At 32.8% G+C, this 15,608-nt stretch overlaps 1 protein-coding gene across 1 annotated transcript in view; it reads left to right on the forward strand.

Annotated features, from left to right (window-relative positions):
- Positions 1 to 15,608, forward strand: part of hps1 (HPS1 biogenesis of lysosomal organelles complex 3 subunit 1) — a 24,010-nt gene continuing 8,402 nt past the window's right edge. Inside the window, exons 1-12 of the mRNA NM_001037688.2 lie at positions 1 to 117; positions 202 to 278; positions 1,620 to 1,741; positions 3,519 to 3,653; positions 7,327 to 7,469; positions 8,268 to 8,376; positions 8,452 to 8,612; positions 10,084 to 10,183; positions 10,260 to 10,329; positions 10,471 to 10,526; positions 14,398 to 14,553; positions 14,742 to 14,921. Coding sequence (NP_001032777.2) covers positions 1,625 to 1,741; positions 3,519 to 3,653; positions 7,327 to 7,469; positions 8,268 to 8,376; positions 8,452 to 8,612; positions 10,084 to 10,183; positions 10,260 to 10,329; positions 10,471 to 10,526; positions 14,398 to 14,553; positions 14,742 to 14,921 — 1,227 coding nt within the window. The 5' untranslated portion in view covers positions 1 to 117; positions 202 to 278; positions 1,620 to 1,624. The remainder of the gene's footprint in view (positions 118 to 201; positions 279 to 1,619; positions 1,742 to 3,518; positions 3,654 to 7,326; positions 7,470 to 8,267; positions 8,377 to 8,451; positions 8,613 to 10,083; positions 10,184 to 10,259; positions 10,330 to 10,470; positions 10,527 to 14,397; positions 14,554 to 14,741; positions 14,922 to 15,608) is intronic.

Genomic DNA, 15,608 nt, shown 5'->3' on the forward strand with positions numbered 1-15,608 from the left:
TTACGGAAGCGCTGTAGCAGTTCAGCAGCTGATGACAAACTAATCGTTGTTCGGTGAGCTGGACCAGGATTCAGAAACAATGACACTTTTCTGCTGTAAACGCCAACAGCTAAAACAGTAAGTGTACTTTAGTGATACGTAAGTAGGTTAGAGAGTTTAGTGCAAAAGTTCCCAAGTAAATTATGCTTTTCTATGAATCAGGCATCAGATGAGGCGTAAACTTTAGTTTCATCCTGGAGGAACCAAAAGCTGTCGGCTTCTGAGGAACACCCTGTCAGGTATTGTTTGCTTTGTGTTTTATAATATTGCAATAATTCTTGCTGAAAAGATCTATGTGAGTTTTTTTATTTACTTCCGTTTGTGTCTTACATCAGTGTGTTTTGTTATTGTGAACCATGTTATCATTGTTGTATTTATATATACAGTACAGTAAATGTCAAATACAGGGATTTCTCATTAAGGTAAAGTTAATTTTATATTCACACATTCAAACATTCTCCCAATATAATTTCAGAAAAGGATCCTTTGCCAAATCTAAATAGTAAAATCATATTAGCAGCCTTTGCAACACTGTTGACAATAAATAGTTCTAATGTTGTTGTTCAAGCCATACAGTACTTACATGTGATTTCAGACTGAAAATTGAAAGTACTATGGTAAACAATATAGGGAGCATGTCACAAGTTGTCACTGAACGAATGTGCAAATTCAATTCATCTTTATTTCTATAGCACTTTTACAATGTAGAATGTGCCAAAGCAGCTTGACTTTGAAGTTGTAAATTGAAACTGTCAGCTCAGGTTTTAAAAAAAAACTTTACCTCAACAAAAAAAGTAACTTTAGCTGGTTTTCTCATTTCTAAATATTTGTATAGTGCAGTCGTAGATACTTTGTCTTTACTTTAGAATATGTCCTGATCAATTGCTGTTAGAGATTTTATTTTTTGCTTTTTGTTTTACCAACACTTACACTAAATGTGTAACAATTATGTACAGTTTTTTTTTTCTTTTTAAGTATTTCCCAAATGATGTTTAACAGATCAAGGACATTTATTTATTTATTTTTTTTTGGTGGGGGTGGGGATGGGGTGACACCGCATTGCTAAATTAAGCCCTCTTTTCAGTGATTATTGAAAGATATTGAAAATAATTGGCTATATTGTGAGAGGGATTGATGAATATTTACATAGATGTTATGCAAGCCAGACTAACATATAAAAATTACCTGACGTTTCCAGTGCTAGTTTCAGCATCTTTGGTGTACCTCCTTAAGGAAAACTTATTTGTGTTGTTTAATTCTACTAAATGAAAATTCTGCCACAATTTACTCTCCCTTTAGAAGATCATATGAAAAATGCTGGTTTCTGGGATCCATTGATTTCAACAGTATTTTTCTTTGTCCTGCTATGGAAGTTGATGGGTCCCAGCAACCAGTTTTCTTTGTAAAATATCTTCTTTTGTTTCCTACAGATGTAAGAAACTAATAAAAGTTTAAAAACCGCATGAGGAAGAGTAAATAATGAGTTAATTTACATTTTTGGGCAAACTCGCTTTAGAAGTCCTGCAAAGTCAGTAATGCCTCAAGAAAGCATGTGAACACAATGAATCATTTTTCCTCAGGTAAAATGAAGTGTCTGCTGGTGGCCAATGAGAGCGCAGAGGTTCTGTTCTACTGGACGGACAGCGAGTTCGAACAGCGGCTTCAGGAGCAGTATGGAGTCTCCCAGGAGGAAGGAGAAGGAGTATGTTTTTTTTTGCTCTAGATTATCAAATAGTGCTGTTTGACTTTCAGACACATAAAACATAGATATTTTAAGCTACTGTACATAACATTGGGTACTCCGGTAGTTTTTACATAAAACTGTTTGCTTCTTAACGAGGAACAGTATAGCTGGAACTACCTCTCATTCAAGAAGACCCTACTCAATGTTTGTAATGCACAAAACCTCTTACAGTAAAACACATGTTACTGGACTGTCCTGCTTTTAATGGTTCCAGAAGGCTTTTTTTCTTGAATGAATTCTCTTGAGGACATTTGTAGCAAAGTGACACCAGAGAAAATATTAGAATTTTCATCCTCTAATAACACTAAAAATCTTATTTAAGTTATTGTTTTCAGTTGTTTGATGATTTTAATTGTATATTTATTATTGAATTATTCGTGCCATGAAAATAGCCTTGGGTGCTTACATGGCATTAAATAAATGAATAAAATAACATTACCTCTCATTCAAATGCTACACTCTTAAGGGGATAGCACCCAAAATGTAATTTTACTTAGTCTTAATTGGTTACAAACCTTAATGAGTTTCTTTTTTCTGCTGATCCTAAAAGAAGATTATTTTGAAGTAAGCTAAAAGCTGATAAACGTAGACTTCCACGGTTGAAAACACAAATACTACAAAGATAATGGTTTTCACTTTACAGCCATATTCCAAATTTCTTCTTTTGTGATCAACAGAAGAAAAAAAAGCAGATTTAAAATAAGTGAAGGGTGAGTTAAAAGCCGATGGCATCAGTTTTGAATTGACTATTGCTTTTAAAATATAATATCTTTGTTGGCTTGGTGGTTCTATAAAGAACCTTTAACACACCAGGAACCTTTGCTGTAAACAAAACTTATAGCAGAAAATGATTCTATTGATACACTAAATATTCTTCAAACTAAGAAAAAACTGTTACTAAAAGTTTTTTTTAGGGAAACCAAAAGATTCTTCTATTGAACACCATTTTAAAACCTTCATATTTACAGTAGCAGTGTATGCACCAATCCAAACATATTTGTAAATTACGTTCAAATATTTTGAGGATAAAACATATTTTAATAGAATGTGTTTTTAAATGATATTAGTGAACTTTTTTCAGGACATATTTCAAGGAAAAAAATGTAAAATGTCATATGGAGGAATTAAAAAATATTTATCATTGATCAAATAGAAAGATTATTGCTTACTTTTTGTTATTGTTTGTTAGTTGTTGTTATTTATTTGTTTCTTTTGTGCTATGAATGAATATTAAGAAACTGTTATGGTTGTAAATTTTATATTGAATACTTTGTACAAGTGTTGCGATTAATATTGCTAATGCAAGTCTAACTAACTAAATAACAAAATAACTAAGTGACAAACTAAGACACAAACTACTGTAACTAACTAATGAAGTAACTGACAATGTAAGAAACTAAGTAATGAATTAACTTCCTAACTAATGAAGTGACTATCAAAGGAACTAAATAGCTAATGAAGGAACTAAGTACAGACCCAGCAGATCTAAAAAAAACACTCATTATAAGCTCCCTGTTGTAATTTTAGCTAAAAATAAAAAACAACACCGTTCATTAGATGGATTCAGGATGTAAACAATTATTACATACATACATTTAGTAAATTTTGATAAACAAAATTAAATTCCATACTCCAGCTGTAACAAATTTCTTATAATGAAACCAACCAAAATTTCATTTTAAAATACATTGTTATTTGTGTGCATAATTATTAATATTTTGTTTTGCATTTTTAGCTGCCTGCCTTTGAAGACAGCATTAACACTCTCTTCGCACCAATCATCATCTCCTGTAGCACCATGGTGGACCGACTCGGGGACAATTACACCTCCTTCAGCACAGAGAACAATCATATCTATGTTCTGCATCAGGTAATGCACAGCGGAATGAAAGAGTCATCTCAGCTGCTCTAATGACATGCACACTGCTGGTTATGAACAGACAGCACGCTATTGCTGAACGAACGAAAAATGCTTACGAAATTATACTGGTTTGATGTGTATACTGTAAACACACAAAGTACAATATTTAAAAAATGTATTTTGTAAAATGATGTCATATTTACAGCGCTCAGCATAATTGAGTACACCCCGTTTTGAAGATGAATATTTGTATTCATTTCTCAGTGAATATAGGCAATGTATGTTGGTGCATTTAAACAAAACAGATTTATTTAATGTATATATTTATTTATATATTTTTGTCAAAAAACATCTTTAGAAATAGAAAGATAATGCATTTATTTATTTTTCTCTTATATAAAAATTTTGGTGTAGAAATTTTGGACCATTATCATAACTTATTTTCTTAGATAAACTCCAGATTTGGCTTCAGTACTGACTAATCAAATTTTTATGCATTTACAATATAATATTGTAAATCTAATATAATTTTGTCCTTTGGAAAATAATAATTAAAATGAGAGATTTGTGAGGAGTGTACTCATCTGCTGAGCAATATATTCATAATGTCAGGGCTCGAAATTAACCTTGTTTCTTGGTAGCACCGGTGCTCCTAACTTAAGAAATGTAGGCGCACTAGACAAAATTTAGTCGCACCCACCAAAAATATGAGCATCGTAACTACACGTTTATATTAACAGATTATATTATATATTAACACTCTTATCACAGCTAACAAATAAACAAAAATCTTCATGCGCTCACCGGCCCTGCACGCACTGCTGGACATGAATGAGATGAACTGAATTAACAATAATAACTGTGCTGTTCTCATGGGTGATGTCTGATATTGACATATAACTTATTATTTCCATACGTTGTGACGATTAAATAAAGGATTAAATAACGCTAGTACGTCTCGTGCTTAAAATGTGTAGATTCCGTGGCAAACGCTGTGACCTGAAAACCTCATCCCACCAGCATTACAGTGAATGCTTTAGTCATTTTCATAGTAGACTTTTAACACTGAAAGTATTTTATCCACTCTTTGAAAAGTGTAAATACTGGATTGACATTAATTACATGATCACTAATCAGATGTGCCATTATTTGTATTTTTAGGTGATTTCTAAAACTAAATCTGTCAGTGTTGTTTTCATTATCTTGCATGCAGACCTTTACATTTTCGCGACTGTAGCTCCCTGTCATTGGAACTGAATGATTGACAGCTGGTATTAACCACTCTATTCGCATTCTGTTTTAGCGCAGTGGGCCAATAAGAAGAGCTTGATGGTGGGGCAAGCATTGCTGGCTTGTTTACTGCAGCAAGTTTACATGTCAACTGTTTTAAACCATTCCGAAGCACTGCGTTTGGTGTTGTTAGGTGCAAAGATGCTTAATGTGTGAATGCTTCCTAATTCCACGCATGTGGTGAACATTTTGCTGTGAAAACTGGTCGCATGACATCAATTTAATGCACTCGCACAAATGCTCCCAAATATATTTTGAAGTCGCATAGATAAAATTTTGGGCGCAATTTCGAGCCCTAAGTATTATATTTTTGTATATTCAGGTGGTGTTTTGATTCTGTAAGTAATCTAAAACACCTATCCTAAGACGTAAACATAAATCCATATAAACCATTTTATTAAATAATTATTTTATTAAACCATTTTATTAAATAAACCATATAATCATCTACTGTATATATCCATTTAATTACATGTATCTAAGGATTCATTCTCAACCTAATTTTCAACTTATTTTAAAAGATAATAGTTATAGCTCAGTTCTATTAGGCAATTTGTCTTTTCCATGATGACAGTACATAATATTTTACTAGTTATTTTGCAAGATACTAGTATGCAGTGTCTCAGTATGGAGCCCCCTGCTGTAGGTTAATAAATCATTGGTCAACATTGCTTTGTTCGGTAGCCAATACCATTTTTATGATTTTATAATAATATTTGATAAAAAATGATTCCAAAACTAAATTATGTATAATTTTAATTTATTTGTTTTATTCCAGTCAAACATAAATAAATAAGACTTTTTTTCTCCAGAAGAAAATTTTATTAGCACATACTGTGAAAATAAAACTTGCTCTGTTAAACAGCACTTAGAAAATATATGAAAAAGATTTACAAGTCTACTAGAGGGCTAATAATTTTGCCTCGTTTCAACTTTATATGTATGTACATATGTGTGTATATGTGTCATGTATTTATTTTTCTAAGGACTTACATATGCAACATACTCTACATAGGCAACTTGCATAGAAAACATGACCACAATATTTAGCACACTGTTGTTCTATCTTATGTAAAAGTACTTGTATTGTCTGTCTTAGGTTGTGAATGATTTAACTGTTTATAGCAGGGATGCCACGGTTCTCAATATGATATTGAACCGTACCGTACAACCTCCACGGTTCAATACGCGCTTGTGAATTGCAGTTTTCTCGGTTTTGCGGTTAAATATTGCGTTTATGTGCGTTTCATAACTCCCCGAATTGACTGTGTGGGCCTGTAAGTCCATGAGCTGAAATGAGGAAACTCCTCCCCACAAGTAAATATTCAATTACCATCCTCTAAAGTTAGGGGGCGCTTGACCATCATTCCACATTTTTACATGGCAAGCCGCGGTGAACTGAGGCAACAGTACAAGGAAACGCTGGCGTCTTTTAAATCTGCGGTGTGAGGACATTTCGGTTTTGCTGGTAAATATAATGCCAATAAAAGAAAAAACGGTAAACTAAAAATAACTGTGCAAGCATTGTTTTACACATATAACCATGACTGCACATCTGCAGCGCCATCACCCAGCAATATCACTGTCTGAAGGCAGGAAAGCAGAGAAGGTAATAAAGTCCTTAAAATAGCAACAATCCCTCGCTGAATCCTTCAAGCAAACATACCCAACTGTTTTCGAGAGACACATAAAAATAACAAAGGCAGTGCGGGTGTTTATTGCTAAAGATTTTGGTGATTGGAGATGTGGGCTTTTGTCATTTTATAAAAGCACTCGATCCCGCGTTACAGACTACAGTCTCGCATTTTTTCAGCACAGCATGTATGTTTATTTTCAAAGTACCGGATTTTTATGTGTTCCCCAGTTTGTATATGGGCTACCAGCAACTGTGAGATTTCAGTCTTCATTTTTTTTTACAATACACTAGCAACTAGTGTAGTTTTCTTGGCTTTTAAGTAAAACAAAATCAGTATTGCAATAAATTATTTTTATTTTTTTCTCCTAAACCTCTTACTGTTCCTATTGCCTATAGAATAAAAAAAAAACATGTGTCAACTGTCAAGCCATAAGAACCGAACCGAAAACCGTGTTAAAAAACCGAGGTATGTATTGAACTGTGGGCTGACTGTATTGTTGCATCCCTAGTTTATAGTATATGTATAGTTGGTACCGCTCCTGTAGTTATGAATAGGTTTACATCAAGTATTATGTTTTTATTTATTATTATGTTAGTTTATGTAGCAACCCCGCTCCTGCAAAACACGCCATTTAATAAAACTTTTAGTTTACACTTGATGTTTTTCACTTCAGCTGTGAAATATCGCCACAGTTTAAAAAATAAAATAAAATTCTACATCTCTGTTAATGACCCTCTTTCTGTTTGTTCATGCAGTTTGATGAGTGCCTGTACATCGCTGTGAACGGAGACGGAGAGGAGACCGAAGAGGATTTGAAGAGAAAGATCTACGTGATGAAGAAACTCACAGAAATCCTGTTTGGGATGGTGACGCTCAGCGGCCCCCTCCTGAGGAAAGAGTGAGAACTGCACTTTCAATTTTAATCCTGAAGATTAGCGTGAACAGTCTAGTTGGTTCTTATTTTAACACCAAATACCTTTTTCGTTTGTGTTTCAATTTGTTAGACTGCGCTCTTAAGACACTGAGCAGAAGAACCGTAAAAATGACTTCCTTTTGTAAATAATAATATCAGTTTTTAAAGCAGCAATTTAACATTGATTACATTTCTGAATGATTGTGACACTGAAACATAAATAATGTAATATAATAAAAAATAATGTAATAAACTGTATAAGAATAATATTATTGTACTAATATTATGTTATTGTCTATACCATTTGGCAATGCTTAATATAACTGTAATATAACAATGCGTTCCTTACAAAAACAGAAAAAATATAAGAACACATTTTTTTTACAAAAGCTAAACATTTGAACCGTAGTGTTTGGCAGAAAATGTATATTTATAGATGAGAAATCTCATAAACACTCACTGGCCACTTTATTAGGTACACTGTGCTAGTACTGGGTTGGACCCTCTTTTGTCCCCCAAAGTCACTTAAATCACATTTCTTTCCCATTCTGATGCTCATTTTGCACTGCAGCAGATCGTCTTGACCATGACTAAATGCCTAAATGCATTGAGTTTCTGCCATGTGATTGGCCAATTAGAAATGTGCGTTAACGAGCAGTTGGACAGATGTACCTAATAAAGTGGCCGATGAGTGTAAGGTCTTAGGATTTTCGTTATAATACTGTAGGTTAGCACAAGCAGTCTATTTGGTTCATATGTTCACACATATGTTCAATTTTTTAGACTGCGCCCTCAAGACACAGAGCAGAGGAACCGGTTGTGGAAAAAACTGCGAAGCCTCTTGGAGACATACAGCCGCTTGCGTGAAAATGACCAAAGCTTTTTAGTGGAGGTGCGTTCAAGTCTGTTTTTATGATTTGCATGCTAGTTTTGGATGACAGATTAAGAGTTCTCTGGTTCCATTCAGGCAGTGGAGAGGCTGATCCACCCGACCCTTTGTGAGCAGTGCATTGAGTTTCTGGAGCGTCGACTGGTACAGCAGATTAACAGCAGCATGGACCGAGCCGGTGAGGAGGTGCTGCACGCATTCATACTGGTGCACACCAAACAGCTGGCCTTCTACTCCAGGTACTAAACCATCAGATGGAGACTGGGGTTGTGTAAAGACAAAAGAAATTAAGTAGAAGCAATCAAAGCTGCATTAATGTGGAAAAAAAAAAGTTCCCAGTTTTATTCCAAAAGAAATAGAAATCACAATTTTCCTGTAATTTTTATTTTATTTTTATTTAATTACATTTTTTAAATTTATTTCTTTTATAGACAATTTAACAAAATATAAACAAATTTAAAATGGTTCAGGCGTAACTGTATTGTAATTTTAAAACATTGTTTTGTTACAATTTTATCAACATTTAGAGTACATCAATTCTTGTCTTAAGATGTTTTTAAAAATCTTTTTTGATTTACTTGTCCAAATATACATCCAAATGTATGTTTATATGTATTTATATATATTTTTTTTGTCATTTTTATCATTGATAAATGATTGTTTATTAATATTTTTATCATTATTATATTTTTTACAAGATGTCAGCATGTTTGAATCTGAATTTTTAAATGATTTTATTCAGTGATTTTAATGGTTGTTATCACCTTTTGACATTAAAGTGTCATTTTGAAAGAACATTTGACATTGTTTGTAACACAATTTAGGATTTAAAAATGTAGAATGTCTTATTTGCCTAATTAACCTAGTTAAGTATTAATTTGGACTTAAAGTTGAATGCTAGTATTTTGTAAAATAGCTAGTAATATATATATATATATATATATATATATATATATATATATATATATATATATATATATATATATATATATATATACTGTATATATATATATATATATATATATATATATATATATATATATATATATATATATATATATATATATATATATATACTGTATATATACTGTATATTATTTAAAAAATAATTAAAACTACAATATTTTGTTTAAAATTTATTAAAAATAATCTTCTCTTAATTGAATAGTACTTGAGAAATACAGTTGAAGTCAGACTTATTTGCCCCCCCTTTTTTATATTTTTTAAATATTTCCCAAATGATGTTTAACAGAGCAAGGAAATTTTCACAGTATGTCTGATAATATTTATTTCTTCTGGAGAAAGTCTTATTTGTTTTATTTTGGCTTGGATAAAAGCAGTTTTACATAAAAAAAAAAAATTAAAGGACAAAAGCTGTATAGAAGTGTCTTGAAAAATATCTAGTCAAATATTATTTACTGTCATTATGGCAAAGATAAAATAAATCAGTTATTAGAAATTAGAAATCTAATAATCAGTTATTAGAAATAAAATTATTATATTTAGAAATGTGTTGAAACAAATCTGTCCATCAAACAGAAATTAGGGAAAAAATAAACAGGAGGGCTAACAATTCAGGGGGGCTAATAATTCTAACCTCAACTGAATTTGAAAAAAATAATAAATTACAGAAGGGCTTATAATTAATAATATTAGAAATAATGTAATTAATTGTAATCCAAATGTAATTCTTTTTTTTTCTGTGTGCAGTCGTAATGCCAGCAATCTGAACCCTTCTGATCTCCTGGCTCTGATCATACTGGTGCAAGATCTTTATCCCAGCAAAATAGACCTGGATGACACTCCTGAGGTTTGACTTCACTAGTTTGTAATTATTTAGTTATTATATTTTACTGTGCTTTGACAGTATTTTCTGTGTTGTTTAGGAGCTGGAGAACAGTACAGTTCCTGATGTTTTTTACACACCAGAGCCATCTCCTCCTGAACGAGAATCAGGTGATAAAAATGTATCCATATGCCATTGCATGCGTGTTTGCACCATAATGAAATGCACCAAGGTGTTACAGTGTATATATATATATGTTTTTCTAAATGATTGCTGCATGATTCATTTTATCTTATGTTTTTACTGGACAGTCACACCAAGAAAGGACAGTCCTCCTGTCTTCCAGTTTGTGGATCCTGATATTCAGGTCATTGAGCTGCTTTTTATGATCTAAAAGTAATATGATCTCATTGTATAGATTTTTTATTATGTTTTATTATTGAGTAAAAAATATAGCCTTAATATTATCTGAAAAATGAAATGAAAATGTAATATAAAAAAAACAAATAGTTCATAAATTATCAATTATTTAGAAAAACTCAAATACTTAAAAACATAAATATACATTAATATAAAGAAAACTAATCTAATAATGTGTGTAATAAATTATACATATTATATTGTTTCTACTAAATTTATTTAAAAAGATTGAAAGGTTTTAAAATTTATTAAAATAAATAGAAATTGCAGTGAAACAATCATAAATAAATGCAAACCAGATTCAAATAAATGAGAAAATTCATATACAAGTTAATGTGAAAACACAGTACTGTAAAAAGCAGCAATATTGAATCAATTAAGAGATTCTACATTTTTAAATGCAAAATGTTGTATTAAATATGACAAATTTTCTTTTAAAATTGATTTTAAAGCAGCATTTTGGCATATTACATGACATTTTTAGCATATTAGATGACATTTGATTACATTATGACACTGAAAACTATTGCTGAGTTCAGACTGCATCGATTTTAGCCCTGAATTTGACTCGCCATCAGGTTTTTAAAAATTGCAGACAAATGCCCGAAATCACAAGCAAAATCAGTCCTTGTTTACGTGAGTGACAATCACACAGTGTGAACTATCAAAGGCGTAATCTGAGAGAATCGCCAATAAGTCTCAAAATCAAAACTCAGAATCATGTCATGTGAAAGGTGTTCTGATTAAAAATAACATCGGCAAATACCTACAGCCAATGAGAGAGCAGCATCCAGACCAGTGTGAAGTTGAGGGAGGAGTTAGACCACAATATCAACAAGCCTGGCTTTGGTTGAGAACAGAGCTTTTTTTGTTCTATTTGGACACAAAAACGGAGGACAAACTAGTGGAAACTTGGCAGGATCACCCGTGTCTGTTTGACGTGTCATAACAATACCACTACCGGGTCAAAAAAGAAAAAAGTTTAAGAGAAATTGCAAATTCCCTTAAAAACTGAGGTGAACAAAATAAGTACATTTTCTAGCTCACTAAAGGCTTCTTTCTTCTTATGTAGTTAAAGGTGCAGCAGGTGATCTGCCAGAATGCTAGTATTAGCATAATAGCTTAGAAATTTTACGACCCTCCCCTGCTGTCCAAAGCTACGCCTCCTGAAGTCATGAACTCGCAAACGCACACTGAATTAGATATAACACTAGATCATGTCATTCACCAGTTAGAAAACTCTATGGAGACACGCACTTTATCAGGTGTAGTTGTTGACAGGTCAGCGGTTGCAGGATTATATTTCCCCAAAACTGTGTCACAGGCTGTGACTGTTCAAAAATAAACAAATGTGTGAGTATAAATCAAACTTCACCTCAGGAAAGCCGGTTAGGTGGAAGAGCACATTTACTTATGTTTTGTATTTAAACTAAATAAAAATTAGACCAGAAAAGAGGAGTGCTAAAAACAGAAATATCCTGTCATCTTTTTTCATTACACTTATGTTTATACTACCAAGACAACAAGTGACTTTTCATATTCAGTTGTGCTCGTTGATCTTCGTACATCGCTTGTTTTCAGCTCCTTTTACACTTGAACAACTAAACAAATGCTCAGGTCTGACTATAATTTCGATGCTGTAAAAGGTACCTCATGAACTTGAAAATAGCCAATCTTCTGCCAGATGTTTTTTTTTAGTGGCTGAACAATAACTCTGTGCATTTAAACCCATTTATAAACAAGAGCACAGTCTACATCAGCTTTGCGTGGCTAAATAGTTTTAAAACATACCTGTCTTAAAGAAATACTTCAGCTGTGGTGTGCCCCTTCAAATTGTTGATTTAAACTGCATAACGACATTTCGCTCCAGTGTAGAAAAGTAACTCCGATATTGATTCAAGGTTTAGAAAAGTTTTGATCCTGCATTTTTAGCAGAAGCCCTTTCAGAAACAATCTTTCTTTTCATGCATTTTAGGCCGCGCTGGTCTATCAGAAAGAAGTTCAGGCTGATGCAGAGTATGCAGGATGACGTCTTTCACTCTCTGTCAGCGGTAGTTGCGTGCTGCACGTGTGTGTGCGGGTGACGCATCTGTCTGCTTAACAAGGCTGCGCAGAAATTTTAATTTGTTGACAGACAGTTTGAGATACCTCTTGTAATTGAGTTATTTGTCGGTCTGACAATATTTAATTGGATGAACATTTTTTAGTTTTATGCCTTACCGAGAATATAAAAATACATATAAACACATTCAGATCATTTACTTTAATCATTACTATTGGAATGTGAAGAGACTTTTAACCAGCACAACAAAAATATTTCTGAACACAATCATCGACTGCACCTTTAATAACAAAACATATACTACATGACATTTTGTTGCTTCCGTGTCACATCTCCCGCATGTTTGGTTGTGAGACATAGTTTGGAGACCGAGACAGAGTTGTGTCTGCAATTCTTCCTATTGTAAAGTCATTCAGTGTGAACCCCCCTATTGCCCATCCATCTTGCAGTGTAAACACAGCACTGACAGAACGCTGCCCCAGAGAGTCATGTATTGTCAAAACATCTGTGAGAGGACTACTTTGGAAATAGTGTAGTCTGAACTCGGCATACTATAATAAAAGGTATGTTAGTAATATTCTTGTATACTATAATATATACAGTTGAAGTCAGAATTATTAGCCCCCCTTTGAATTTTTTTTCTTTTTATTTTAAATATTCCCAAAGGCTGTTTAACAGAGCAAGAAATTTTCACAATGTCTCAATGTCTGATAGTATTTTTTCTTCTGGAGAAAGTCTTAGTTGTTTTCTTTTGGCTAGAATAAAAGCAGTTTTTAATTTTTTAAACCCCATTTTAAGGACAAAATTATTAGCCTCTTGAAGCTATATATTTTTTGATATAAGAAGAAAATGAGTCTACAGAACAAACCATAATTATACAATAACTTGTCTAATTACCCTAACCTGCCTAGTTAACCTAATTTACCTAGTTAAGCCTTTAAATGTCACTTTAAGCTGTATCGAAGTGTCTTATAAAATATCTAGTCAAATATAGTTTACTGTCATCATGGTAAAGATAAAATAAATTAGAGATGAGTTATTAAAAGTATTATGTTCAGATAATTTGGGGGGCTAATAATTCTGACTTCAACTGTAAATATAATATAACAATGCTTTTCTTTCAAAAACAAAGTAAACCCTGAACATCTGAACTGTAGTGTATGGCATAGATTGTATATTTATTAGGGATATAACGGTATCAGAATTTCACAGTACAATAATACCTCGGTATGAATGGCACGGTACGGTATTTATTGAATAATTTACAGGAAAAACAAAACTAATGAAAAGAAAAAAGTGCCAAAAGTGTTTATTTACCTCAGCACAGAACATATCAATGGCATACAAATTAGCCATCTGTAAGTTTCGAAACAGAAACTTAAATTTTTCAATTTTAATAACAAAAAACTATTAAACCATATAAAAAAAATTAAGTTTCATTTTAGTATTGTTGAAAACTCATCACGTTCAACATTTAATCACTCACTAACTTAGATAGAGATGGGTTTTTTAAGGAAAATTATCAATTAACTATAATCTGATAAAAGCTGGGATCTTTGGGCATGTCTCCTGCAACAGAAAAAAAAACCTCTCATTTGGGACTGAGGTTTCTGGGACGGAGAGATCTGATTTATTGAGTGATGTGCCTACGGTAATATTGAAAAAAATTACTATTGCGGTATGACGGTATTTACAATATTGTTACATCCCTAATATTTATAGATGAGAAATTTCTCATATCTTTAATGATTTTTAGATGGCTGAGGACAGTCTACAAACTCTTGAAGTTTCAACCCCTGACCCTTCATCGCCGTCAAGAGTGTTTCTGGAAGCCAAAGAGTGTCCCATGATGCCTCACTCCATGTATTGCCTGTCTCTATGGCCTGGTATCACACTAGTGCTGCTCACCAAGGTGATTTCTGAATGCATTCTGTACAGTATCAACATTATTAGACATCTAATTTGACCTTACCAATAATTAGATCACTGATGACCATGTAAATGAGCCCTTGGTCAAATCATGAATAATGGGATCATGTGAGTTTAAATTCATGGAGTTGCCTGCTCATTTGATCTTTTATTTATTTGTGTGTGCAACAGATCCCCAACAGTCATATGGCGGTGTCGGTTTACTACTTTCTGGAGGCTTTCGTCAAGCTGGAGAAGAGGTTAGGTGAGGGCCATGAAGGGGCTTCAGCCATGCGGGGTCAGTCCTCTGTCCAGGAGCAGCGGAGCAAACTGGAGAAGTTCATTAAAGCCTGGTCCAGCATGGAGATTCAGGTCAGTGGACACACACACTTCAACCAGCACACACTTCCACTTTAATATGTGCTATAATTAGGAAGCAGCACACAATAAAATGTAATCAGATTTAAATTCTGGGTCATTCTTTTAATGATTTAAGTATAACTTTTAAGGGTCACACGCACTTTGCAATAAGTTTTCATTAGTTAATGTATTTACTAAGATGATCTAAATATGATCAATACTTGTAGATTATTGTGCATTATTAAAATCCAAATCTATTTTTTTTAGCATGAACTAACAATGAATGACTGTATTTTTCCTTAAACAAATGCTGTAATAAATGTATTGGTCATTGCTTGTTCATGTTAGTAAATGTTAGTGTTACCCTTTTAAGAAAGCATCTGCTGATCTCCACTTATATTATGTAAATGAACTGAACAAACATATAATTAAAACACTAGAATCACAGAGGCATTTTTGACCTATTTTAAGTTTTATAATTTAACAGCTTCATTAAAAAACACATATACAGTATAACTAGTATCCTTGTTATAAATTAGTGTATAGACCATTTTGAGGGATGTAAACAAAAACAATGGTCCCAACGTATTTCCTGATTTACATTTTTAGTTTCTATAGCTTCTGAGAGTCCAGAAAGAGCCACATATTGATAAATAATGTTATGGTAGCTGTTTTTATACTAAGTTATGATTGAATTGC

This window comes from Danio rerio, chromosome 13 (genome assembly GCF_049306965.1).
Source record: "Danio rerio strain Tuebingen ecotype United States chromosome 13, GRCz12tu, whole genome shotgun sequence".
Classification (NCBI taxonomy): Eukaryota; Metazoa; Chordata; class Actinopteri; order Cypriniformes; family Danionidae; genus Danio; species Danio rerio.